The following is a 27,987-nucleotide window of genomic DNA, read 5'->3' on the forward strand; positions in this document are numbered from 1 at the left end:
TAAAAAAAAAAAACCGAAAACGCACAGTTCAGACTTAACATAAAACTACTGAAAATCATCAAAAGTAATGACCAAAGGAGTGTTTGAGAAAAGATTTCTGAACTTTGGAAAGGCTAATAGTGATTTGTCAAACATCTCACTATTTCTTTTTCATACACCCGGGTTCTTGATAGTAGAAGGAATCCTCAAAGTTCCTGCACCAGTGCTTACATCTTCTCCACCCTATCTATATGTGCAAGGAGACCACGTAGCCTTAGCCTTAACATCTGCCAGGCTGGGAAACACCACTTTCCATGGCAGACCGTACTCATTCCATCTAACAGTGAGAAAGTTCCACCACATGGGAGATCAATGACTGCTTCCCAGTAGTGTGTTGATCCCTATGTTCCTCTGGAATGACAAAGGATAAATCTAATCTCTCTTCTACACTTAAGTGTAGCAATTATATCTCTACTAAGTCTTCTCCAGGTTATACATTCCAGGTTCTGTTAACTATTCCTCATTCAGCAGAAGTGTAAAACTCCTTTGGGTATGCTTCAATTGTCAAGTGCCTTGAAACTCATTAGGGCAGAGATAGAGCAAGTTACCTAATATTCAGGGAGTAAGAAAAAAACAAATGAAAGGTCTAAAGTGCTGATAAACATCTGCTCCAGTCAACAAACTGCTTACCATGAGCATTGGTGCTTTATAAACTTGGGGAAAGCTAAAAGAAACAAATAGGAATTGCTTTAGAAACTCTGTTGTTGTTGTTTTTTTTGGGGGGGGAGTGAATTCAAGCCCCATGTTGGGCTCTGTGTTGGGCATGGAGAAGGAAGGAAGGAAGGAAGGAAGGAAAAAAAGGAAGGAAAAAAGAAGAAAGGAAAGAAAGAATGGAAGGAAAGTAAATAGCTAAGTAAGTCTGTCTGTTTTCTGCACAAGACCCTCAGTGGCACTCTGCCCAGAAACCATGGTTTTTCCCTATCCAAAGCATGAAATTACACAAAAGGCCTAGCTTACTGAATAATGACTGAAACCACAAAGACTAAAAACAAACACTGTGGATCAGACAACATAATAACTGTCATAATAACAGCTAAACTTACAAAGCTGTTACCAGATACTGAACATTGTTCTAAGTGCTTAGGAGGTATTGTCTTATTTAATACAATTTTTACTGTCACTTTACAGATGAGCAAACTCAGGCTCAGAGACATTAACTGACTTGCCTGAAAAGCCAGCAAAGGAGATTGAAAAACAGTCCGGCGGGGGGGAGATGCTATTCAGAAGCCAAATGAAGACAGTGATTGATAGAGGTTTAACTATCAAATGCTGTAAGGTGAAGTAGGATGGGGACAGGGGACCACAGATCTAGAAGATGCTGGTTCTGAATGACCTTAATAAGAGCAATTTTATTGCAGTGGGAATGACAGTCTGACTGGAGCAGGCAAGAGAGAATGAAAGGCAAGGGAGTGGGAAGAGTATTGATGATTCTTCTGAGGAGACACGGGGGGAAAGGACTAGAGGAACATGAGGACAAGGAAGGATTTTTTTAAAATATGAGTTATTATAGCATATTTATACGCTGATGGGAATGACCCAGTAGAGGGGGAAAAAATTATTTGGGGGAGGAAATACACAGGTAATTGAGGATAGGATGGGATGTAAAGCAAAGGAACTGGCCTGAGATCAAAATGAAAGGAGCTCATCCACTTTAACAGGAAGGAAAGTTGCAAATTATCACAGTTCAGCTATTAGATTTTTTTGGGGGGGAGGGTAGATTGTTCTCATCTGATTCCTTTTTTTTTTTTTAACTTGAGAGATAGAGAATAGGGGAAAGCTGCAGAGGGAAAGAAAGAGAGAATCCCATGCAGGCTCCACATTTAGTGTGAGCCCTTACATGGGGCTCGATCCTCAACCCTGGGATCATGACCTGAGTCAAGATAGTCAGATGCTCAACTGACTGAGCCACCCAGGTGCCCCTGATCCTGCTGATTTCTAAGTAAAGTTGAGAATGAGAGAGAAGCACATGTCACAAGTTTTAGGAGAATGGCAATCGTAAATGATCATTATGGAGAAGGGAAAGCAAATTTCTCTGAAAGAACATAGCACTGAAAATTGATTTGATATTTGTATTCATGAATTTAAAGTAAGGCCAGTCAGTTTGGAATTTTCCCTAGCTGAGTTCCCTACTGCTCAGGGTTAAGCAAGAAATGTGTGGTTAGCTTGGTTTAGTTAGTGTTGGTTTTTTTTAATGCTACAGGCAGATGCACTGGGGAGTTGAGAATGTATGAAAGGGATTGATTAAAATCATTATGAGTAAGGAAGGAAATAAGGACACTGGATGAAGGACAGTTAATAAAAGGTGAAGAATGGCTGAAGTCAAGGAATTAATGCCTCAAATGGTTGCTAGGAGGTTTGAAGTAAACATATGTAAAGTATTTAAAGTACTTCGCACATTACCTAGCACACATTAAGTACTCCATGAGCAACATATGCATTCATTTGTTATTACTTCGAAATCCCTCAGGTGATATTACAATAATCTCATGTTATTATTTATGAGGTTTTTCCAACAATTATGGACCAAGCACTATTCTCAACTGAGACTAGCACAGTAAAAAAGACAAAGTGCCTGGCCTCGGGGAGCTTATATTTTAGAGAGTTGACACAAAAATTAATATATGGGCAAGTACCTGTCACAGTACCTTGCACTAATAGGTGCTCATAAGTAAATATAAGTTATTTGGCCCCAGCCTATTTTCTTCCATATATTCTGAATACCATTAGGAGAGTAATATTCTTTATTCATTATATTCCTTTCCTCAAAAGCCTATATTGGTTTCTTACTGTAATATTTAAATTACTGTAATATTAAACCAATCTTTCCCACATTTGCTTGCACACTGCATTAGTCTTAAGTATTTACTTATAAATTACATATACATTCTATGTAGTACCAATATGTTGTGTACATTATTAAAGCACTTGGAATAGTAGCTGGTATATAGTTTGAACTACAGAAGTGTTAGCTATTGTTTCTATTATTACTAAATATGTATTTTAAGTTCTGATACCATATTTTTGTTTGTTTTTTTTTTAATGTTTATTTACTTTGAGAGAGAGAAGGAGAGAAAGAACACACACGCGAGCTGGGGAGGGGCAGAGAGAGGAAAGAGGGAATCCCATGCAAGCTCCGCACCATCATAGAGCCTGACCACAGGGCCCAATCCCACAAACAATGAAATGTGACCTGGGCCAAAATTAGGAGTCAGATGTTTAGGCAACTGAGCCACCCAGGTGCCCTGTGGACCACTTTTTTGTATGCCACTGATTGCTCTTACAAAACCGACTTTGGAGACCACTGGTCTAAACTGCTAGACTTTCAAAGGCCTTCATTATTCGATCCCATCTAACATATTCAACTTTCTTTCCTACTACTCCAGATCGACAGGTAGTCCTTTCACAGCCTCCTAAGTACTTTGTGATTCCATTCTCACTACCTTGACCTTGCCAGTGCCAGGAAAAAATGCCTAGCTTCTGACTTTCCAGATTGTAATAATCCCCCCCCCAAAAAAAAAAAAAAATCAGTGGAAGCACTGCAATTCTCTACTCGTCTTACAATCTTCCCCCATTACTTCAAATGATACAAATATTTCCCTTTTCTGATTTCCTATGATACTTAATAGTCTCTCCACACTTTACCATATATAATGTTTTGCACAGTTCTGTTCTATGGTGTTTTGATTATGTTACACACTAGACTTGCCTGTCCGGAGTTTATGCAAAAGCTTACTTTACCAAGACAATAAAGCATAGTGGTTAAGAGCACAAGCCAACGGCTTCAATTAAAAAGAAGTTAAAGTGAAAATATTTATGACTGTGGTTAGCAGACAGCAGATATTCAAGCAATAGCAGTTATTATCATTCATGATCTACATTATGTCACACCAGTGTAATATTCTGACAAGAACCAACAAATGTCATGCAAAGAAGTCATGGCTACAAAACCATCCACTATAAATGATGTGATCCAATCATCTTCCTAGTAGTATGGAAAAGCTCTACCCAAGACAGAAAACTAAAAGAGTCCTCCAAATACTTCTAACTTGCTCTTCAGCCTAAACATCAAACGACATGTGCAGCTTTTTAAAATTTAAGGTGCAAGGAGCCAATCTCAAAAATTCTGATTCAGGGGCGCCTGGGTGGCTTAGTCGGTTAAGCGTCCGACTTTCGCTTAGGTCATGATCTCGCGGTTCGTGGGTTCGAGCCCCGCGTCGGGCTCTGTGCTGACTGCCAGCTCAGAGCCTGGAGCCTGTTTCAGTCTGTGACTCCCTCTCTCTCTGACCCTCCTCTGCTCACGCTGTCTCTCTCTCTCTCCTATATATAAATAAAACATTAAAAAAATTTTAAAAAAATTCTGATTCAATAGCTCTGCAATAATTCCCCATTTCTGTTTTTTTCTAAAAGCATTAAAATGCTTCTGACATGCAGCTAATTTGAGAACAAACAATATTTGCTAAGGACTAGAATACACCATGGAAAAATACAAGTTCTGGAGGCTGATTGGGGCAAATTTGTGAAAGGGTGGAGGGGGAAGAATGATAACGAACTGTAACTGTATTCCCAATTTCCTTGCTTTTCTTGCCTCGTTTTATGACTGTAAGAGCAAATGTATACTGTATTCTGAAACTGAGGACCATGACAGCAGATCCAATCAGAACAGAAGGAAAAATGAACAACGCTCAAACACTAGATATCCTTTATTTACTCTTCTTCCCTTCTCTTTTCACCAAGCCCCTGACTGTTCTGTCTCCAACATCCCTCGCCCCTCCCCACCCCAGTGCCTTGACCTAACACACTCTACATCTGCAGAAATGCCTCTGACTTAGAAAATGCTTTTTATAAGAGTTTCAGAAACTCCCTGACCGTGCGGTATTATCACTGCCACTGTAACACGAAGAATCTGAAATTGAGAGAGATTAAGGGTTTGTACAAGGTCATACAGTCAATCCACTAAGAACCTTCTTTCACTATCCTTCCCCCCCCCCNCTCCCCACCCCAATGGCCCGCTGCCGGCCACACACACTTACTTCTCATAACCTCAAGCCCTTCCAACTCTTTCAGAAGTGATACTTTCTATCCTTTACAAGTCCCCCCATGTTCTCCTTTTCCCTTCCCTTTGTTCACGTTCGCTCAGCACAGACCCTTTTCCAAGTGTACAATTTACTATGTGAGCCGGGAAACTACGGGGAGCTCTGGACCTAGAAAAACCAAGGTGCCCCGGAAGTCGGCATGAACGCTGCGGTACGGCACCACTCCCAACCCATCCGATCCTCGTCTCGGAATCCCGATCGGGAGCCCCTGCTCTGGGTGACACTTACGTGACATTGGTAATGCCCGGACAACCCTGGGGAAGACGGCGGCCGCCATCTTCTCCCACAATACCCCGCAGCCGGCGTTCCGGCTACGGCTACTGAGCTGGGCCAAAAATGATCGTCCATGCCTGTCTGCGCAGGCGCCAACGGGAAGAAAAGGGGCGGGTCAGAGATTGTGGTAGGGCGTTGAGGAGGAGGTAACTGGGAAAGAGAGCAGGGAGCGAGAGAGGAAACGTGAAAAAGAAGGCAAAAAAGGGAACTAGGGAAGAATCTTGGGGTCAGCATCTCAAATCTGGAGTGGACCGTAAAGACAATTTCATTGCCAAGGAATGTGAAATTCAGACGCATACAGAGTGGCTGAACCCGAGCTACAGGAGACCAGCTTTCCTGACTCAGTTCAGCTCATTATTTCCTGAAAATGTCAGATAGAAGAGTTCTGGTGAGACTAGGGGAAAGTGGAGGCGTGGCCCCTGCTTTCGGGAAGTTCTCTAAGGAGAGAACCGAGGTCCAGAGGAGAAGTCAGGAAAGAATGAAGCAGGGACGCAGGGAAAGGGAAGAAGAGAAATAGAAATGAGGATGTGCTCGTCGAACTCGCCAAGTATATTCGCATCCCGGAGCCTTAGCTCTTGTACCCTTTGCCTGGCATGCTCACTCAGATGTCTCCACCAGCTCAAGTTTCTGCTCGAAGAAAACTTCTCAGACGTCCAAGGTGGTCATCATTCCGTCAGTCTCTTTGTTGTTATTTTTATATATGAAAGCACTTGTCCCCACCTGACATACAAATGCAGGTATCCTTATCCTGGTGTGTGATTCATGAGTGGACTTAAGGAAGTCTGTGAACCTCTTGAAATATTAAATAAAATCTAGTGGCTATGTATGCCCCTGCACATTTTTCTAGAAAGAAACTCGAGATGACTCTAGAACAGTGGTTCTTAATTTTTTTCTCAACTGTGTACCGCTTTGAGACTCTGCACTGTTCTAGAAAGAGGTATCTAGACCCTGAGGAGATTCTGGAAAGATTAAATACTTGGCTTTTTTAAATAGTCTATTTTGTTCACTCTAGATTTCTGAGTAAGGGACAGCAATCTGCCCTGAGACATCTGCCTTGGGCTTATCAGAAAACAAACTAGTTTGGGGAATGTTTGTAGATTGATAATTCTTTCAGTGTTTTGTTGTTGTTTTAGGAAGAAAGTAGTGTGAGTTGTTTGGATGAATCAAAGTCCCATAATGAGCAGAGGTTATTAGGCTTGTAAGATTAGTTGTTCCCCATTCCATCCCACCCCACTATTTGTTGAAGTATCATCTACCAAATTGAATTGGAAAAGAAAAGAAACTTTTGAAGAAAATCCATCAGAGAAGTTTAGTAATGCTACACAGTCTTATCTTCCTTGGCCTCATCCAGGTTTCACCCAGTGCTTAAAGCTTTCTGATATTTGATACTAGGGTCAATATGAATATAAAATACTTAACTGGTTCTGAAAAGTTGACATACCTCATTATCATCACCAACTTCCTAATGCCTGTGTAACGTGCCAAGTATGCTATTTTACATTTCCAAGTCAAACACTGTTCTCAATACTAGTTTCAAGGTGGCATATTGTTGAAAGAGCAGTGACCTAAAACTCAGAATGTTAGATCCCAGTCCTAGCTCTACCAGTTAATAGTTGTAATCTGGGCAAGTTTCTACATCTGTCAAACAGGGAAAGTAATACCTGCTCTATTACCTCAAAAGGCTATAGTGAGGATCAGATGACATAAGCAGATCAGGTGCTTTGTCAATTGGAAAATATTATATGCATGTATTTGAAGTTCTATTTAAACATCACTGAAGTATCAAAATCCTATATTGTTAGAGCTGGAAGGGATCTAAGAGATGAGTAAACCTGATTTCTTTATTTTAAAGATGAAACTGAGATAGTATAAAAGATCATCAGTAGATAAATAACCTTGTTGAAGGAAGCCCGTAACAAACCAGTCAGTCACTTTTGAATTTGTTAACAATCTTTATCTTGTGACCTTGATCAAGATTCTTTTTGCTTCGTAGAAACTATGTATTAATAATTAAGAGTACCTTAATCATTATGAGTACCTAAGATAACATTTCTAAAGGGAATGTGCTAAGAATAAAGTCCTCCTCAAGGATAGAAAATGCCAATCGCATGCCTCTTGGTCTGATTTATCCTAGCACATTTCTCAAGTCAAGGCATTGTAGAGAATGGATTAGTGCTACTCTATCTGGCCATCAAAGACAAAATTATAACCCAGAAATGGTCAGTTTGGGCAAAATATCTGTAAATTTATTATTATTTTTACAAAATGTAAGATGCTTGTAACTCAGTCAAGGCTAGGTTCACAAAATGAAATGATTCCATGGGCTTTGCATAAAAAACTTAATGAATGCTCAGTTTTTATTTCTTCTTCTCTATAACCATCTGAATTTCTTTGTATGTAACACTGTTTTTTTTTTTTTTAAATGCAATCCATTGGTAAAATTTCCCCCTCCCATATTTCCTGCCTAAAATAGATACTTAAAGGAGAAAATTAATTGGGAGAAAGCAAGCCCAGTCCTTCCAAACTAAGCATCAGAGCCTTGGAGTATATCTTCACCTATCCCTCTTGTCCTTTGATAACTCAGTTTCCGGTAGCCTCACTACTGTTGCTATAGAGACAGTGATGTCACCAGTTGTGATTCTGATGTCACTCTTCAGTCGCAACAAAGGGGAGGTACATGGAAGGCTGGGGGAGGAAACAAGATCTTGAGCTGAGCAAGAACATCCCAGCATCTTCACTGACTTTAAAAATATAGTCTGGAGTCTTCTGTGGTTCACTATTCCAGTGCTACAGAGGTAAGAAATTTCACTGGACTGATAAAACAGCCCATTTTCTGAGCCTCTGTGGTTAAAAAGGAGAATTCAGTGGCAACTGATGGTTAACTTTTAGTATTCAACCCAGCCTTCTTCTTTGCACAGTCTATTTTAATTTTTTCATCAGTTTTCTGGAAATAAATGAGCCTCTCACTCAGTAGCATTACAGCTAAAGCTACCATCTTTGCTGCTGAAATTTTTAGTTTTGTTGCAGATTTGACCAGATCTCCTTGGCCATCCTTTTGGGATCACGAGGGACTCTTACTCTCTGCCTCCCGGTTTGACAGTGAGACTGGAAGCTTGATTACTTGCTGCCTTTCCTTTTCATTGCCTAGCTATTTCAAAAGCTTTTTCTCCCCAGTGCACTAATAGCAAAATCAAACTGGTGTAGCTTTGAGTCCCGAATCTCACCTACTTTCATCCTCTCTACTATTATTTCTGAAGCCTTGGCTAGACAGCAGAGAACTTGGAAAAGACAGGAAATATGTAGCCATGTGGAGGAAGTGTCTGTACTTTATGGTGCACTAGAGGAAGAACTAAGGGAAAGTGAAAATGGAGAAAATTCACAGAGAAATTTAACAGTGAGTGGTATCACCAAGGGAAAAGACACACACACACACACACACACACACACACACACACACACTTCTAATCCTTAAAGAAAATCAATTGTAACTTATGTCAACAATAACCAAATTTATTGAGCGTGTACAATGTGCCAGACACTTAGAGGAAGGGAGTGAGAAAGAGAATAGATACAATTGAATATATTCTTCCTTTATAAAACTAGTTATGAAACTTGGTTGAATAAACTTTAAAGCCTGATATGATATGTATCAACGCTGCAAAAGCTTCATATATGCTGTCTGTAGTTTGGGCTTTTCTGTGACTTTAAGAACCTTGAGTAAACAGGAACCTCTTGCTTATGATGGATATAGAAGTCTTGAGATGGACTTATGGTCTGGAGTACAGCAACCATAACCAAACCTTTGTGTTATGTCCTTTCTGGCTGGTATTCATGATTTGCACTCCCTCTCAATTATTATTGAGGTAGTAATCACATTGGCACTTTTAAGGAATATCCCTTCTATTGGCTGCAGGATTCCACTATTGGCCATAGAAATGTTTCACAGCTTGCAGGATGTTAACCTGTAGAGTTGGATTATTTAAAAGAATATATCCATTTTTTTAACATTTATTTTTGAGAGACAGACAGAGCATGAGCAGAGGAGGGCAGAGAGAAAGGGAGATACAGAATCTGAAGCAGGCTCCAGGCTCTGAGCTGTCAAGCCCAGAGCCCAACATGGGGCTCAAACTCACAAAACATGAGATCATTGCCTGAACCGAAGTTGGATGCATAACCGACTGAACCACCCAGGCGCCCGTATATCCATTGTTTTTAACACTCCCTTTCTGACCCTCAGTTTCCTAATCTGTAAAATGAGGTTGTTAGAATGGTTTCTAGGGTCCATTTATCTATACATTGTATACAGTTAGCTTTCTTTCCTCATCAAATTTAATAGCTAATACAAAAGCATCATTTTTCTCTTTTAAATTCTACCCTAACTCCGGAGTATTGCTCACCAGCTTTAAACATAAGAAATTTATAAAACCATTCATTGGCTCTATTAAACTGTATATTTTCCTTCTCTCTTTTCCAGCTCCTTATGGGAAATGTATACAGATTATCCAGGACAATTTAGGGAATTTGGAGTCTAAAGGTCCATGGATGTAGATAAGCATACAGAAGACATAGAAAATAGAATAAAAAATGCTAGTACATCTAAGTGGAAGTGTTTGCTGGATATATGTGACTAAAATATGTTCTTTATCTTTCTGAAAGAAGTACAAGAGCACTTTTGAAGTTCTGATTTATTTATATTATTGGGATAGGAAGGTCTGTTAATAAACTATAAACATATATATTCCACACACTATCTAGAATTAGGAATGGGTACTATTCATATATTCATTCTTTTAGCAGACAATTATTAAGCAGCAACTTTATTTTTTTAATAGTTTATTGTCATGTTGGTTTCCATACAACACCCAGTGCTCATCCCCACAAGTGCCCTCCTCCATGCCCATCACCCCCCTTCCTCTCTCCCCCATATCCATCAGTCCTCACTTTGTTCTCAACATTCAAGAGTCTCTCATGGTTTGCCTCCCTCCCTCTCCCCATTTCCCCTCTTCTTCTCCCCCAAGGGTCCTCTGTTAAGTTCCTCCTAATCCTCCTATATGTAAGCACCAACTTTAAGACACTAGTTATGAGGGATACCAAGATGAGTAAGAAAATGCATCTTCCCTCAGAAAGTCATCTAATAAAGGAGATGAAATATATGTGAGTAATTGAAGGACTAGATGGGATATAAAAGTTGAAGCAAAATATGACAGAAACTTTGATGGAGGACCAATCACATTGGATTAGGTATTAATAGGAAATATTTCATAGATGGGATAAGCTTTGTCCTGAACTATCAAGCAAGGGTGGGATTTAGAGAGATATCACTAGGAGGCTGGGTAGATATTCCAATATGAGAGAACAATGCAGTAATGTTTTAGAAGAGGTAGTGTAAGGAAGATCATTGATCTGGAGCTAGATCTAACTAACTATAAATTCCCTTTACAACATGAAGATGTATATTTCTCTAAGGTCCTCAAAAGAATATTTACAAAGTGTTATGAATTCATTCAGGGCACTTATTGTTCATTCTAGCTATTTATTTTCTGACTTCCCAATTAAGCAAGTTTGAGATTAACCTAAAAACTTTTAATTTTGTCATTGTTACATAAGCCTATAAATCACTGATTTGAAAGTGGAGAATAATAATAGTCATTTCAGAAACTGTTGACCAGAAGATGGAACTTTTTTTTTTTTTTTTTTTTTGGTCATTTGGGAACCATTAAAATGTACCCATAATAAGATCAGGACTTTAAATTTCAATGTCATTTTGTGCTCATGACTTGTGTACGACAAGTGGAAAATAATGTGTAAGTCAAAATCATTGCTTGGTATAAGAGCAATTGTCTTAATATGTAAAATTAGTCATTTTTATTCGTGTCTTTCCTTTGCAGATCCCTTATATTTCATGGCAGGAGGGGTGGGTAAGTTTAGGGATAGTGAAGACAACAACAAATTAATCAAGAGCTTTCCTCATATCTCAGAACCTGTCCTCAGTAAGAGTAAGTGATGCCATAATTTCCTTACTTTGCACTTAATTTTTATTCTTGCTTTTTAATTGTGATATATAGCTTAAATAAGTTAGGAGATCCTGTTGATTTTGTCATTTTCTATTAGAAACAATTCATTAAGATGAAGTATCAACTGGAGATTGAGAGGTAAGCTTTTGACTCTCACTTGCTCTGTCAACAATCCAGAGCAACCTGTTTCCAAGTCTTCTCATTCTTTGTCCAAGTAATAGTAACATCCATTCCTTTATTTGTGGTAATCACTTGAGCATAAGAATATTAGCATACAATAGCTGCTGAGAGACAATACTAGGCTTAAACTTCATAGACTTTAAAAACTCCCTTGTTAGAGTTAAAAGAAATCTATTAAAATGAGATACTGAAGAACTTTAGAAAATTGTAGAAATGTTTTAAAGAAAAGAATAAACCATCATATTTCTGGAGCTGGCCAGTCTTTCTCAGACAGAATCTTTCCAGATAAACCCAGACCTAGGGATTCCCATCCTTATGCAGATGTACGTTAGAATCATCCATGGGGCTTTTAAGAAATTCAATGCCTACGTTTGCCCACCCCAAAACCATTGAAATAAGATTCTTTGGGGGGGGGGTGCCTGGATGGCTTAGTCAGTTGAACATCTGACTTTGGCTCAGGTCATCATTATCTCATGGTTTGTGGGTTCTAGCCCCACATCAGGTTCTCTGATGTCAGTGCAGGGCCCACTTTGGATCCTATGTCCCTCCCTGCCCTTCCCCTGCCTGTGTTCTCTCTCTCTCAGAAATAAATAAACATTTAAAAAATGTTTTAAAAAAAGAAATAGGATTCTTTAGAAGTTAGTATCTCAGAGTCAGTATCTTTAAACAGCTCTCTGAGTGATTCTAAGGTCTAATCATGGTGGAGAACCCATTGCTTACCCAAGCAATCTATTGTATTACAGTGTCAGGAAGAGTTAGGGAAACTGTGTCCCTAACTCAGGAATCTGAGTTAGTGATTAGGGTGTGAAAATATGTACCAGTCCTTGTGGGAGCAAAACACAAGTAGTTCTTAAAAGGTCTTCTGTTTTCTTCTTTCTTTCTTTCTTTCTTTCTTTCTTTCTTTCTTTCTTTCTTTCTTTCTTTCTTTCTTTCTTTCTTTCTCTTTTTCAGAGAGAGATAGAGAGAGAATGATCTGGGGAGGGGTGGGGGTGGGGGGACTGAGGATCCAAAGCAAGCTCTAAGCTCTGAGCTGTCAGCAGAGAGCCTGATGCAGAGCTTGAACTCATGAACCATGAGATCATGACTTGAGGAGAAGTTGGACACTTAACCAACTAACCCACCCAGGAGCCCCTATTTTCTTTTTAATAATTATCCATAATATTCTATATGACAAAAATAATAAATCCATTTATAAGTAAGCTTCAGTCTTGTGTGTAATCTGTGTTTGATTTGTGTTGGTTTAATTTTGAGGGAGGATGTCAATCCCCTCCACTGCCCAGAGTCCTTTAAAACAAATATTTCCAATTAACCAACTATTCAACTGCTAATAATGCTTAACTTATTTCAAGCAAATTTTTATAAAATGCAATTTCATTGTAAAAAATTTGGACTTTATTGTAACAGTTTAAAACAACTTATAACTATTTCAAATATGTTATTTGTTTTGTGCAAATCAAATATGAATATATATATCTACTTCATAAAATTTTTTAGGCATGTAGAGAGGAAATATTGGCCATCTTATTCTACCTTATTGAGAAGTATAGATGTAAATGAAGTTTGTAAGCAAGGTTTGTAAAGAAGGGAATTTCAGTATAGAAGCCTGGTAATGGAAATATGGCATGGAAAAAGAAGTCAAAGAGAAGCTTTTTATACTTACAGATTATCAGTGGACAAATATTGTGATAATTAGCCATATTTTTGAAGACTATCAAATAAGATGCAATGCTATGGAAAGTGAAAAAGACTATGGCCAAAGGAATATAAGAATGGGGGCTATTATGTTATTTTGAGGTGAGTCAAAAGCAAGTATTAGGCATTCTTTCATGATAAATGGCAAGAAATGAAAGAAGACAGTGGTAGCAGCTAGATGGAGGTTTGTAATGGAAGAAGACAACTAAAATGATTATCAGTTTTCTGGTTTGAAAGACCAGCTAGATGGCAGTGCCATTATTGAGATAGGGCATTAGGGAGTAGAGCAAAGTATTGGGAGGGCTATAGAACAGTCAGTATCAGCAAGGGCATCCGTGCAAAGGCCCATTGGATGGTGCACATGGTATCTCTCTTCTCTTGGCATCCAGAATGTTGGCTGAAATATGGAGACTAAGAATTCCCCCAGGATCCTTGGCTATTTGGAGGAAGGATTGGTTTTAAGGAGGATCTACTAGACTATTGTTAATGTAAGTTAAGCTAGTGCTCTAGAAATTAATGAAAATTAGGCATATATTACTTTAAAAATAAGTTGATAGGGCAAAAAAAAAGTTGGTGGGACAAGAGTAGGTAGGGAAGACACTAATTCTATTTTGATCACATTGAGTTTTGAGTGTCTACTGAAAATCCAGGATATGGAAGGGTTATCAAGCAAGAACACACAGAGCAGGACATGGCTACTTAGGTTCATTCATGAACAAATCTGCACTAAGCAATCTAGCATGTACCAAGCACCAGCCTCAGTACTAGAGACATGTATATTTAAGAAATCTTCCTGCAGTTGAGAGCTGAGGATGAAGAGATCCAGAGTTCGGTGTGGTTGAAGTAGCTCTTAGGACAGGTCTCTGTATTGAACATTGCTCCTATTTTCCACACCTCAGCCGTTTGCCTTATTTCTCCTTGTGTTCATGTAACCTGTCCCTTTTATGACCCTTTCTAATTGTTTTTTCTACTTCCAGATGTCGGATAGGGTGGACTGGTTACAAAGCCAAAATGGAGTATGCAAAGTTGATGTTTATTCACCTGGAGACAACCAAGCCCAAGACTGGAAAATGGTAAAGACCAACCACTTTTTATAGATTCTAAATTAAGAATAAGTGGAGTACTATTAAGAGTAGCCTTATGCTCTGTACCACCACTGCCCACCTCTTATTTTTGAAGGTGAAATCTTGGGGAAAAATATGAATTCCTCTAGAATGAAAATTACCATCCATATTGTTTTTGGGGGAAATTCTACAATATGGTAATTTCATAAATGAAATATAGTATAATTAATGCAAAACATATATTATAGCTGTAAAATTTTGTTAATTTTCAAACAAAAAGGGATTGGATTTCAAACAGAAATGTCTCCAAAGTTCACAAACTATTTTCTGAAATGTAGAATGCCTCAAAATTCTCAAAAACATAAATTCTCGTCTAAGTAACATTATCATTCTGCCTTCAGCATCCAACAAACATTTATTAAGTGCTTAGTATCAGGCACTATAAATCAGGGTTCAGTTTGAAGATGGGAAACCAGGGGCGCCTGGGTGGCTTAGTCGGTTAAGCGTCTGATTTCGCTTAGGTCATGATCTCGCGGTTCGTGGGTTCGGGCCCCGCTTCGGCCTCTGTGCTGACTGCCAGCTCAGAGCCTAGAGCCTGTTTCAGTCTGTGACTCCCTCTCTCTCTCTGACCCTCTCCTGCTCACGCTGTCTCTCTCTCTCTCTCTCCTAGAAATAAATTAAAAAAAAGAAGATGGGAAACCATATCAAATAATTTGATATTAAAAAATTTAGTGAGGGGCGCCTGGGTGGCTCAGTTGGTTGAGCATCTGATTTCAGCTTGGCTTATCATCTCGCTGTCAGCGCATCCTCTGTTTTTCTCTCTCTGCCCCTCCCTGCTCTAAAAAATAAATAAACATTAAAAAAAAGTTTTTCAACTTCGTGAAAGGCAATTAAGTTAACTACTAAAAGCTGTAAAAGAAGACTGTAAGGTTCCAGAAGTAGCAAGTGTAGAGAGAAGCCACTACCCCTGGGCTGCAAGAGAGTGAACAGTAAGTGACTGAGAACTCACAGAAGCTCCTTCTCCTTTAAGGCAGCTTCAGATCTCTTTGGACAGTGTGTGGCTGCCACAGAGCACTAGCCTACTGGTATTGAAGACACTTGCCAGAGGGTGCAAGTGAGCCAGAAATGCAGCGTCTCTCCAGTGCCCTCTACTAACAAAGCCAGTTGCCAAAGAAGAAATGTTTAGAGGGGTCCAATTCCAGTGTCACAGAGCAAGGGAAAGAAGGGTGGACTTGGAGTTGAGAGTCAATCATGGATAACTGGCACAGACTCTGTGCTTAGTCCTAGGGTCAGAGATATAAAAACAGGTTAGACAGAATTCTTTTTCTTTAAGGATTTCATAATCTAATGGAATCGCTATGGTAATTCTCATCCTTAGTATTAATATTTATCAAATACCTATTTGCATGTAATGTTACATGACCCATCTATCTATTCAAAATCTATTTGGTCTATCTTATATAGCCTAAGAGAAAAAATATTAACAAATCTACATAAAATATTAAGACATATAGATAATAAATATCCAATTACTATAGAGTAAGTGCCAGTCAAAACTTCTTCTATTAGATCTTTTATTTACCTTTCCTCTTTCCTGTAGAAAAACAAAAGATCAGTTTCAATACTAAATCAAATTAACAAAACAGTAATGATTTATCATTAAGGAAGGAACACTCTGGGCAATGCAAAAATAAATAAATAAAAACAGTTTCTGCCCTCATAGACCTTATCATTAATTTGAGAAAATAAAAAATATACATGTGAAATATAAATATAATATGAAAATTCTTAATAACCAATAGATCCTAATTATAAGAAGTTCATGATAATTTGCCAAATGGATTTTCTGGCAGTAATTGCTTTAGGGGTTTAAAGGATAGATCAAGGGGGACAATGGCCAAGGAAAATTTCATAAAGTATGCTTAGCAGAGCTAGAGGTGAAGAAGAATAGAATGGAAGTTATATATGTTAACTTCAAACTAAGGTACTGGAGCAGAAGATGACTGAGGAGAAAAAATTAAACACCTTAACCCTTGTTATGTTCTCTTTCATGGATGTGAATAATTTCCCTGGCCTTGATTAAGAAAGACTCAGAAATGGGGCACCTGGGTGTCTCAGTTGGTTAAGTTTTCAACTTGGCTCATGTCATGATCTCACAGTTTGTGAGTTCAAGGCCTGCATTAGGCTTTGTGCTGACAGCTTGAAGCCTGGAGCCTGCTTCAGATTCTGTGTCTCCCTCTCTTTCTGCCCCTCCCCTGCTCACATTCTCTCTCTCTCTCTCTCAAATATAAATAAACATTAAGAAAAAAAATTTTTAAAGAAAGACTCAGAAATAATTTGGCATCCACCGTCCCTACCTGTTCATGATACTACTATACAAGAAGAGAAAGAATTAAAGGTTGCAAGAGGGCAATGGGGTTTGGAAGATATAGATGTTTGATTGTAGACTGCATTATAGAAATAAGCATGTGATTAGTCTTTCAGTCAGTCCTTACGGCTTCATCAACCACTTTTGCAAAGTTCTTCTGGATCGAGTGGAATAATGGACACAGGGTGCACATTTTTTAGGTGTAAAAATGTAAATAGGCAATAAAAAACCTATAAATACAGTCAGCTAACAGTTCTTTATGCTCTATTATAAAGTTGTATGCTATGCTATAATTTTTTTAATGTTCTAAGAAAAGAAAAAGGTAAGAGAATAAGCCCTACATCTGAATTCTAATAAGACTTTCCTGTATATGTTACAGCCCAAATATGGAACATGCCTATTTACAGATAGTGTGCCTATCTTTAAATAAGTAGATAATATTAAGGGATAATTTTCAAAAGGTAAAATCAAGACTCCCAGTCAGATATTAAAATGAACACATGTTAAAGATTTTATTTAACTCATTAATGAGGAAATTGGTGAGGTGTTACAACCAGTTCAAAGGAGAATAAAAAGAAGATATGTATTATAGATCAGAAATATTAAAATGAATGTGCAAATAGAGGTAAAACTGGCTTCTTCCACAATGCAGAAGGAAGTCAGCTGAACCTTCACTAGACAGAATTTATGTGTCTACAGACCTGTAGAATTATTCTGCATTGTTGTCAACTATCTACAGCTTACAGTTGTAAAATAGCTCCCACAGAATCAGAATTAGACTATGTGGAGGGCTGTAAACAATGCTTAGTCTGTAAACTATAGACTATATAGAATGGATCATTTTCTACTGGAGCACAAATTTTTTTACCTAAGGTTGCCTACATTTTGATAAATCTCAAAGTAAGGTAACTTTTGATCATAGAACAAGGCTAATTTCATCACATTTGAGCTATTATTTACATAGGTATAGCAATCAGATAGGCCTTAAGTTTGCTTTACTGGAAGTTTTCGTGAGGTTGGACTTGTAAAGGCCTCCATCATTCGATATCCTGAGACTAGGAAGTCGAAACCAACAAACTCTTCCTACCAGGTTTCACCTGTAGGTCCTAGAAAAACTAGCATGTACACCGCTGGGTTTCTCTGAAACCATTGTTCCTAAAAATAGTTAAGTTATACTAATGAAAATGTTTAGGCCAAGTACTTTCCATTTTTTTTCTATTACATACACACACATACACACACACACACACACAGACACACACACACACAGAATGTGGGGATGGGGGAGGTATATAATTGTGAACTGTTAAACACAAGCTAAAGTACCATCTAGCCAAACTCATGAGCACATATAAGACAACTATCACAGCCATATACATCCCTTACATAACAAAGCAGCAGAAGTAGACACATATATTAACAGATGTAAAGATACAGCCTCTCTATCATAATAAAAAATAAGAAACAAAAACATACAGACTATTTTTAGCCATCAATGTTTTAATATTCTATCTTACTTAGAAATGAGCAAAGTATCCAATTAATATCCATTAATTAAATCAACTTAATACCAGTGTTTTAAGTTGCACAAAGATGCTGGAAATTTACAATCAAGCCAACAATACTATAAAATATAATAACTGTTGAAGTAAAGGTTGTCAGAATAATCATTCAATTTGATTAAAAAAATTTATGTTTTTCATGATCTTAAACATTAAGTAATATAGCTTATTGGATTTGTATAACCTGTGAAAGTTTATGAAGACCATATCAAATAAATAAAATAAGTAAATAAGTAAAATAAAAATGCATACTTCCGTTATACTTAATACTGAGCAATCATAAGAGACATAGCTGTTTTTATGAAATCAAAATTATTAAATTCAATTTGTTTGTCAAAGATTACCCTAACTTATGTGAACTTAAACTCCTAAAATCTTAACCTGAGTAAGAGTAGAGATCCTTAAATTTAAGAGACTTTATAACCTAATTTAGCATCATGTGGAAGTAGGAAGGCATTATTGTTTACACTTAATGCTCTTTTGAATGACAAATACTGATAGCTTACAGCCTCAATTCTAAACTTGCAGCCATTAGAGTCAAATGTCCAGTTTTCAACAAAAATCACGAGGCATACAAAGAAACAGAGTAGTGTGGCTCACTCAAAGCAACAAAGTAGGTCAACAGAAACTGTCTGAAAAAGAACTGATGGCAGATCCACTAGACAAAGACTATAAAGCAACTGTCTTAAAGATACTCAAAGAACTAAAAGAAACATGTGGAGAAAGCTGAGAAAAAAATGTATGAAGAAAATGCAAATATCAAAAAGAGATAGAAAACCTAGAGATAACCTAAATAAATTCTGGAGATCAGAAGTATAATAACTGAATCAAAAATTTCGCTAAAGGGATTCAAAGGCAGATTTGAGCAAGCAGGAGAAGGAAACAGAAAACTTGAAAACAAGATAATGAAAATTATCAACTCTAAGGAACAGAAAGAAAAAGGATTGAAGTGAACAGAGCCAAAGGAACCTGTGGGACACCAGCAAACAAACATAGCACATTGTGGGAGTCCAAGGAGAAGAGAAAGAGAAAGGACAGAGAGAATATTTGAAGAAATAATGGCTTAAAGCTTTGCAAATCTGATTAAGAGACATGAATATAAACACCCAAGAAGTTCCATAAACTCCAAGAAAGATGAACTCAAAAGAGACCCACGCTGAGACACATTACAATCAAACTTTCAAAAGACAAAGACAAAGGGAATATTGGTGGAAGTGATGTTTGATATTGACAGGCCTGGACCACAAATTTTCCCATTCAATTCTCTGTGATTTTGATATTTCCCCATGAACCTGAAGAATAGATTTTGAGGAGAGCAAAGCCATGCAAAAGCAGAACCTAGGTCCCTGAGTCACTGCAAAGAAAACTTCTCATTGAATGTCCTCTCCAAACAAAGTGATTGAGAAATAAACGTCTATTTTCTTATACCACTGACACTTCAGGGGCTATTTGATTTAAGCCTAGCATTATCCCAAATGCTATAGCTTGCATATGTCATTTTGTTGCCAGGAACACCCACCCTGTTATATCTGACTACCAAAATGTTTAAAAGTCCATCTCAAATGCCACTTTTTCTAGTCACCCACCCCAAATTATCTGGCCCTTTTGTAACATTAAGCATCTCTCTTTTTATTATTTTATAGCACTGATCACAGTATTTAGTAATATTTGTGTTCATATTTTGTCCCTACGATGGACTTTATGCTTCCAGAAGCCAAGATAATATTTCTTTCATCTTTACATGTCCCACAGTATCTAGTAGAGGGTGTTGTGCACAGACACTATATACATATTGAATTATGCAGGTAGTTTTTATTACATATCATCTCCCCTAAATCCCTAAATCACCTCTGTAGTAGAGGCCCATCAGGTTGGTCCTCCCAATGGATAGTTTGCATATTGGAACCCAATTTTTCTATTCCTTGAATGCTGTCTTTGCTCTGAATCCACTACCTTTTCTCTGTCTCTTTCTTGGACATGCCTATAGGCAGCTTTCTTTCTTAACACCTCTTCTTAAAGCTAAATTATATCCATATAGAATTTCCCACTTGTTACTGATCTTTGGTTCAGAAAAACAATTTTTAAAGTTTATTTATTTTGAGAGAGAGAGAGCACAAGTGGGTGAGGGGCAAGGGGGCGGAAATCCCAAACAGGCTCTGCACTGTCCACACAGAGCCTGACATGCGGCCTGAACTCACAATCTATGAGATCATGACCTGAGCTGAAATCAAGAGTCAGACACTTAACCAACTGAGCCACCCAGGCACCCCAGAAAAAAAACATTTAAAAAATTCATCACAGAAACTCAGCAAGTAGTTTCCCCATAGCTCCTACCTGGTCTGATAGGAATGAATCAAAGTACACATCCTTAGCCATACTGTCTTTCAGCACTTCTCTTTTCATCTAGAGCAGTACTTCCCCATATATACAGGAAGTCAAGTTTCATTCCCTAGTACTCCCACAGATGAATAACTGTGTTTCACTGTATCATCAAGCCTATTGACTTCTTAATCATCTCTTACCTCTTCTGAAATCTAATCTCAACTTGAAATGTTTGAGTAATATTAATTCACATACACCTCTATAAGGTTACATATTTTTGTGCATGTTATCTCATTTAATACTAATTATAACCACATAAGGAAATTATTAAAATTAATATTTACCAGATGATCTGGCAATTCCATTGTATATCTGAAAGAAACAAAATCACTATTTTGAAGAGATGGCTACACCTCTGTGTTTATTGCAGCATTATTTACAATAGCCAACACATGAAAGCAACCTAAGTGTGCATCCATGGATGACTGAATAAAGAAAATGTGGTATATATACACAACAGAATATTATCCAGCCATAAAAGAAGGAAGTCTTGCCATTTGCAATAACATGGATGGACCTAGAGGGTATTAAGCTAAGTGAAATAAGTCAGACAGAGAAAGACAAATACCATATGATCTCACTTATAGGTAGAATCTCAAAAAAAAAAAAAGCAAAAAAACTCATAGATGCAAAGAACAGATGAGTGGTTTCCAGAGGTGGGTGTTGTGAGAGTGAGCAAAATGGGTGAAGAGAGTCAAAAGGTATAAACTTCCAGCTATAAAATAAATAAATCCTGGGGATAATGTATAGCATAGTGACCATAGTTGATAATACTATATTATATATTTGAACGTTGCAAAGAAAGTAGATCTTAAAAGTTCTCATCACAAGAAAAATAATTTTGAGCTATGTGTGGTGATGGATGTTAATTAGACTTATGGTAGTGATCATTTTACAATATATACAAATATTGGATCATTATATCATAATTTGCACCCAAAACTAATATAATGTTATATGTCAATTAAATCTCAATAAAAAATTCTAAATTTTTAGTCATGCATCAAAAGTAAACACAAACATTAAGTTCCTCCTAATCCACCTGACCACGGGGGAGAAGAAAGGGAAAAATAGTTGGGGAGAGGGAGGGAGGCAAACCGTGAGAGACTCTTGAATACTGAGAACAAACTGAGGGTTGATGGGAGTGGGGGATAGGGAAGGGGAGTGATGGGCATGGAGGAGGGTACTTGTTTGGATGAGTACTGGGTGTTTTATGTAAACCAACTTGACAATAAACTATTTAAGAAAAAAAAAAAAAAAAAAAAAAAGTCAACACAAACACAAAACGCACATGTCCAGAAATCAAAGAGCTCTTCTCCTTCCAAGTGGGCACAAAATTCTTAATTAGTTTGAACTTGAGAGGAACAAAAAATACATTGTCTCTCACCCAATATAGAATAGATCTATATAAACAATTATTCCATTAAAGAGATTGCAAAATGGTTAAGCAATAAAACCAAATTCTTGATCATTGCTGCCATCAATGGTTATTGGCCATAAAATAACAAAAATGAAAACCAAAAGCAAAATCAGTACATAGGAAAATTAAAACTAGAAAAAAGAGAATGTCTGCAAAGTTCTATTGCCACCTTGAATTCATCTCTGGGGTCAAAGAAAAGCTGCACCTGGTACACTTCCCTCAAGACTCCCTCAAGGTGAATCTGTTGAACATCTTGCCAAAGACTTGCAAAACTGTTAAAATATCATTTTCAGAGAAGGGTGAATTAATAAGCTTCATCTTAAGTTTATTTTAAACTCATATTAAAGGTTTAATTTAATCATTAACAAGGAACTGGTGAGGTTCAAAGGAGAATTGAAGAAAAGAACAACATGTATATATCAGGAATATCAAAGTGAAGGTGCAAATGTAGGCAAACCTGACATTTTCCATGGTGGGGGAGGAAGTCAGCGGAACCTTCTCTGCTCAGAATTAAAATGTATAAATAAGAATTCTATTAAATTGCTATCAGTTATCTACAGAGCTGTAAAATACCTCCCAAGAATATCAGAAGATGTGGAAGACTATGCTATAAGATTATGCATAGTGTTCCACTGAAGTACAAAATTTCCCTGAAGTAGCTGTTATTCAAATTAGGAGAACCATCTCAGAGGACTTTACACCAAGTGCTATGGCCCATGGACTGCTTAAACCAGCCCCATAGCAGACTGATACATCTGCTTTTCTCTTCTTTTCAATTCATCAAAATACAGCTGTGTACTGCAGATGTGGAGAGCCAATTCTAGAGTCAGAACTGGATTTGAATACTAAATTCCATCTTATAGTAGCTCTGAGATACTAGCCAATTTATGTAACTTCTCTAAGCTGCAGTTTTGTCACCTATGAAACTAAAATAGTAATACCCCCCATGTAGAGCATATATGTGGATTAAGTAAAATAATGTGTGTGAAACACTTAGTACAGTGCCTGGCAAACACAAATATTTATGAAATAGTATCTCGTAATTATATGACACTTGGTAATTAAAATACCAAATCATTCTTTGTTTTTTTGATGATTATAAATTATCACATTTAATCCTCATAACAATACTATGAAGAATTTACTGTTATTACTCCCATTTCACAGATAAAAAACTGGAAACTTGAGTAATAAAGTATCCAACTTAAGAAAGTTTAATAGAGTTAGTTAAAAACATAACAAAGCAAGTAACACAAAGGTATGTCAAAAAAGGAAAAATTTTAATCACTCATATTTCTACCATTCTGTGGTTACTACTGTGAACCAAATCATTCTTTAATGATGGGCAATACTTGTAGTCATTCCTAGACAGACATTACTCTATTACACTGCTCCTTTACATTTGATAGTAAATAGGACACTTTCAGATATTATTTACCCTGTGTTCAAGTGAAAATTGTAGATTATAATATGTAAACATATATGGACATGTGCTTATCACAGCTATTGTCCATTAAAGAATCTGTATTTATTCAAAACTAATAAATTGTCTACAAATATTCCTCAATTATAAATTAGATTTTTCACTTAAGTGATATCAAACAGTTCATTGGAAGCAACTTAACATATCAAGAATGTGCTTGTATAGCCTGGCAAAGTGGTCAGTTATGCACAATTGTCCTGGAATTCTCTAATTTTTTGAAAGCTATAGTTGTAGTAAGACACCTAAATAAAAACAGATAAACCATAGGAAATAGCAAGTAATATAAACATAAGAAAAACTGGATTCAGTTCAAATTCTAACTCTGCTGTGTAGCTGATGACTTTCAGATCTTAAGGATATATGTTGTTAAGAGCAATATGTAGTGCCTAACACAGGGGCTCAAGAGTCAGACTGCCTAGATTGGAATTCCTGCTCCATCAGTGATTAGCTGTATAAACCTCAGATAAGTAACTAACTTAATTTCTCAGTTCTTCAATTCCCCCCTCTGTAAAATGCAGATAATAAGAGAACTAACATTTAAGTTTACTGCAAAATAATGTTAAATGAGATAATAGTCTCAAATACTTGGAACAGTGCCTGATACATACTAAGTACTCTATAAATGTTGGTTATTTTTATTGTGACGGTGCAGCAGTTAAGGCTTGAGAGACGTGACCATTTTTGTAACTAATCTTTGAGATTGTCCTGAATGTCCTATATATTTACTCTGTTATAGTCGGATGAATCCTTGTCTGTTTTTAAGGAAGCCTCAACTGATCCTATCAGAGTGCTCAGCTGGCTCCGCAGAGATCTGGAAAAAAGTACAGCAGGGTTCCAAGATGTTAGATTCAAGCCTGGAGAATCTTCACTCGGCGGGGAAATGAGCAACTTAGGAGGAGACACCCGCAAGGGTTTCTCTGTGGACTATTACAATTCCACCACCAAGGGCAGTCCAGGAAGATTGCATTTTGAGGTGATGCACAGAGAGAACCCCGTCCAGGGCCCCAGTGTCAAACTTGGTAATGGGAGTTCAGTAGATGAAGTTTCCTTCTATGCTAATCGCCTCACAAATCTAGTCATAGCCATGGCCCGCAAGGAGATCAATGAGAAGATAGATGGCTCTGAAAACAAATGTGTCCACCAGTCATTGTACATAGGAGATGAGCCCACACCCAACAAAAGCTTGAGTAAAGTGGCATCAGAGCTGGTGAATGAGACAGTCTCTGCATGTTCCAAGAATGTTACCTCAGATAAGGCTCCTGGCTCTGGTGACAGAGCCTCAGGATTATTACGGAGTCCCCCAAATTTGAAATATAAGACTACTCTGAAGATCAAGGAGAGCACCAAGGAAGGCAAGGGCCCGGATGACAAGCCTGCTTCTAAGAAGTCTTTCTTCTATAAGGAGGTGTTTGAATCGCGTAATGCAGGTGATGCCAAAGAGGGTGCAAGGTTACCTGGGGAGAGAAAGATGTTCAGAGAGCAAGAAAGGCCTGATGACTTTACAGCTTCTGTTAGTCAAGGGATCATGACCTATGCTAACAGTGTCGTATCTGACATGATGGTTTCCATCATGAAGACACTGAGGATCCAAGTGAAGGACACAACTATTGCCACCATCCTGCTAAAGAAGGTACTACTCAAACATGCCAAAGACGTTGTCTCAGATCTCATTGACTCCTTCATGAAGAACCTCCACAATGTCACAGGGACTCTCATGACTGATACAGACTTTGTCTCAGCTGTGAAAAGAAGCCTATTCACTCACGGAAGTGAGAAGGCCGCAGATATCATGGATGCCATGCTGGGTAAGCTATACACTGTGATGTTTGCAAAGAAACCTCCAGAAATTATCAGGAAAACCAAGGACAAGTCTGAGAGTTACTCCCTTGTCTCCATGAAGGGAACAGGTGACCCTAGAAACCAAAATGTAAATTTTGCATCTATGAGATCTGAAGGTAATTTGAAGGAAAAAATGTACTGTCCTGTCTCTAAACCAGAGAAGACTTGTGCCGAAACTCTGGGTGAACACATTATCAAAGAGGGATTGACCATTTGGCATAAAAGTCAGCAAAAAGAAGGAACACCTCTGGGTTTCCAACGGGCAACATTTGAAGCTCCCAATAAACAGTATAGGCCTGTACCAGACATTCCCCTGGGATACCCTCTGGACACATGCAACTTCAGCCCCCCTACACAATGCCGAGAGAAACCTGAGAATTTTATGTGTGATTCAGACTCCTGGGCCAAGGACCTTATCGTATCAGCCTTACTTCTAATTCAATACCACCTGGCACAGGGAGGAAGCATGGATGCACAGAGCTTCCTTGAAGCCGCTGGCAGCACCAACTTGCCTGCCAACAAGTCTGCTGAAGCTTCTGACGAGTCCGCCCCTAAGTCTCCTGCTATGGGAGGTGACCAAGAGGAAGCCGAAAAGAAGGATCTAAAGAGTGTTTTCTTTAACTTTATCCGGAATTTACTTGGTGCGACCATTTTCAAGAGTGACCGTAGCTCTGAACCCAAGGTGCCAGAACAGCCAATTAAAGAAGAATATAGCCACCAGTGTGAAAGACCTGTGACCCCTTCTCCTGTCAAATTAAGTGAAGGCGATGAGGCTGGTGGTACCTTTGCTGGGCTGACCAAGATGGTTGTTAACCAGCTAGATGGCCACATGAATGGGCAGATGTTAGAATATTTGATAGATTCAGTGATGAAGTTATGTCTCATTATTGCCAAGTCCTGTGACTCTCCCTTGGAAGAGCTGGGAGACGATAAGTCTGGGGATGCAAGCAGGCCAACTTCAGCCTTCCCAGATAATTTATATGAGTGTTTACCAGTCAAAGGCACAGGGACAGCAGAGACTCTCCTGCAGAATGCCTATCAAGCTATCCATAATGAATTGAGAGGTATATCAGGACAGCCCCCTGAAGGGTGTGCAGCACCCAAAGTGATTGTCAGCAATCATAGCCTAACTGATACAGTTCAGAACAAGCAACTCCAAGCCGTACTTCAGTGGGTAGCTGCCTCTGAACTCAATGTCCCTATTTTGTACTTTGCTGGTGATGATGAAGGAATCCAGGAGAAGGTAAGGAAGTAGAGTCAGAGGAATTTGGAGATTTATTAAGTGTTAATTAGGGTTTTAAGTTCTGTTTACTTTCTGAATGGGAAGACAGCCTCAAGAAGAGTAGAATGGGGACAGCAAGAATTTGAAGATGCCTCTTGGCAGAAATAACAGATAAAGTAATATTAGATTTTGCCCAATAAGCATATCAAAGGGGGAGAAGAGGGATAAATTTTATATAATCACATATATAAGTGGCATAAGTTTTATATTTATATCATATATACATATGTATATGTATATATATTTTTCCTACATGTATTGGTGGGAATGCACAGATAAAAAACCTCTAAGAGGTTTAGCAAGAATCAGATAAAGGTCTGGGCCTCAGGCTGAAGTTTGGATGAGATAGTACATTTCCCAAAGAATAAGAAAGAACTGCTTGGAGGCATCTTAGTGTGTTGAGGGGTTTGGGAGTGGGGTAAATGATCTAGGCTTATGCCCTTTCAAACCTGTGATTATTCTCTCAGCTGGTTGTCTAGGAAGTACTGAGGATTTGAAGGGATTCAATAAATAACATCCCTATTCCCCGTACTCTAAGTTTAATTGAGAAATAAGACTAAAGAATAAGGCAGATGGGAAAGCAAGTTTTCACTGTTATTACTTGATAAAGGTAAGTGTGCCTTGTGCCTTCTAACTCCTTGCTCCTCTGGGTATAGGCCTTGGACCTGCTTACTGAAGATAAGTGCGTGTGTGTGTTAGGATTGTCATACAACAAACACTACCGGCAGACCTCAAAGACATTGTGGGTTCCATTCCACATGACTGCAAAAAAGTCAAATATTTTTTGGTTTCCCAGTTGCATATAAAAGTTATGTTTGTGGGCGCCTGGGTGGCTTAGTCGGTTAAGCATCCGACTTTCGCTTAGGTCATGATCTCGCGGTTCGTGGGTTCGAGCCCCGCGTCGGGCTCTGTGCTGACTGCCAGCTCAGAGCCTGGAGCCTGTTTCAGAGTCTGTGACTCCCTCTCTGTCTGACCCTCCCCTGCTCATGCTGTCTCTCTCTCTCTCCTAGAAATAAATAAAACATTAAAAAAAAAAAGTTATGTTTGCATTATAGTGTGCACCAGCATTACTTCTTTAAAAAGTACATACTTTAATGAAAAATGTTTTATTGCTAAAAATGCCAACCATCTTTTGAGCTCTTAGCAAGTATAATCACTAGTCAAAGTCACTACATGCCCATCACCGCCCCCTTCCCCTTGTTGGGATGAGCACTGGGTGTTATATGGAATCCAAATTGACAATAAACTATGAAAGAAAAAAATCATAATGAAAAAGTTTGAAATACTGGGAGAATT

General features: G+C 38.1%; 2 protein-coding genes across 6 annotated transcripts in view; one reads left to right on the forward strand and one right to left on the reverse strand.

The window, feature by feature from the left end:
• NDUFA9 (NADH:ubiquinone oxidoreductase subunit A9) overlaps positions 1-5,461 on the reverse strand; it is a 35,540-nt gene extending 30,079 nt beyond the window's left edge. Inside the window, exon 1 of the mRNA XM_077759158.1 lies at positions 5,361-5,461. Within this exon, the coding sequence (XP_077615284.1) occupies positions 5,361-5,409 (49 nt within the window). The 5' untranslated portion in view covers positions 5,410-5,461. The remainder of the gene's footprint in view (positions 1-5,360) is intronic.
• A 95-nt stretch (positions 5,462-5,556) lies between these two features.
• The window catches only part of AKAP3 (A-kinase anchoring protein 3), a 33,431-nt gene continuing 11,000 nt past the window's right edge, over positions 5,557-27,987 (forward strand). Inside the window, exons 1-5 of one of the 5 annotated variants that reach the window (XM_077759154.1) lie at positions 8,079-8,200; positions 11,294-11,401; positions 13,262-13,393; positions 14,269-14,364; positions 24,307-26,652. In XM_077759154.1, coding sequence (XP_077615280.1) covers positions 14,269-14,364; positions 24,307-26,652 — 2,442 coding nt within the window. In that variant the 5' untranslated portion in view covers positions 8,079-8,200; positions 11,294-11,401; positions 13,262-13,393. Of the gene's footprint in view, positions 6,064-8,078; positions 8,201-11,293; positions 11,402-13,261; positions 13,394-13,680; positions 13,780-14,268; positions 14,365-24,306; positions 26,653-27,987 lie in introns of those variants that run through there. The other 4 variants (XM_077759155.1, XM_077759153.1, XM_077759152.1 and 1 more) reach the window with 4 other exon arrangements.

The sequence above is a fragment of the Crocuta crocuta genome, unplaced genomic scaffold (genome assembly GCF_008692635.1).
Source record: "Crocuta crocuta isolate KB4526 unplaced genomic scaffold, BGI_CrCroc_1.0 scaffold72, whole genome shotgun sequence".
Classification (NCBI taxonomy): Eukaryota; Metazoa; Chordata; class Mammalia; order Carnivora; family Hyaenidae; genus Crocuta; species Crocuta crocuta.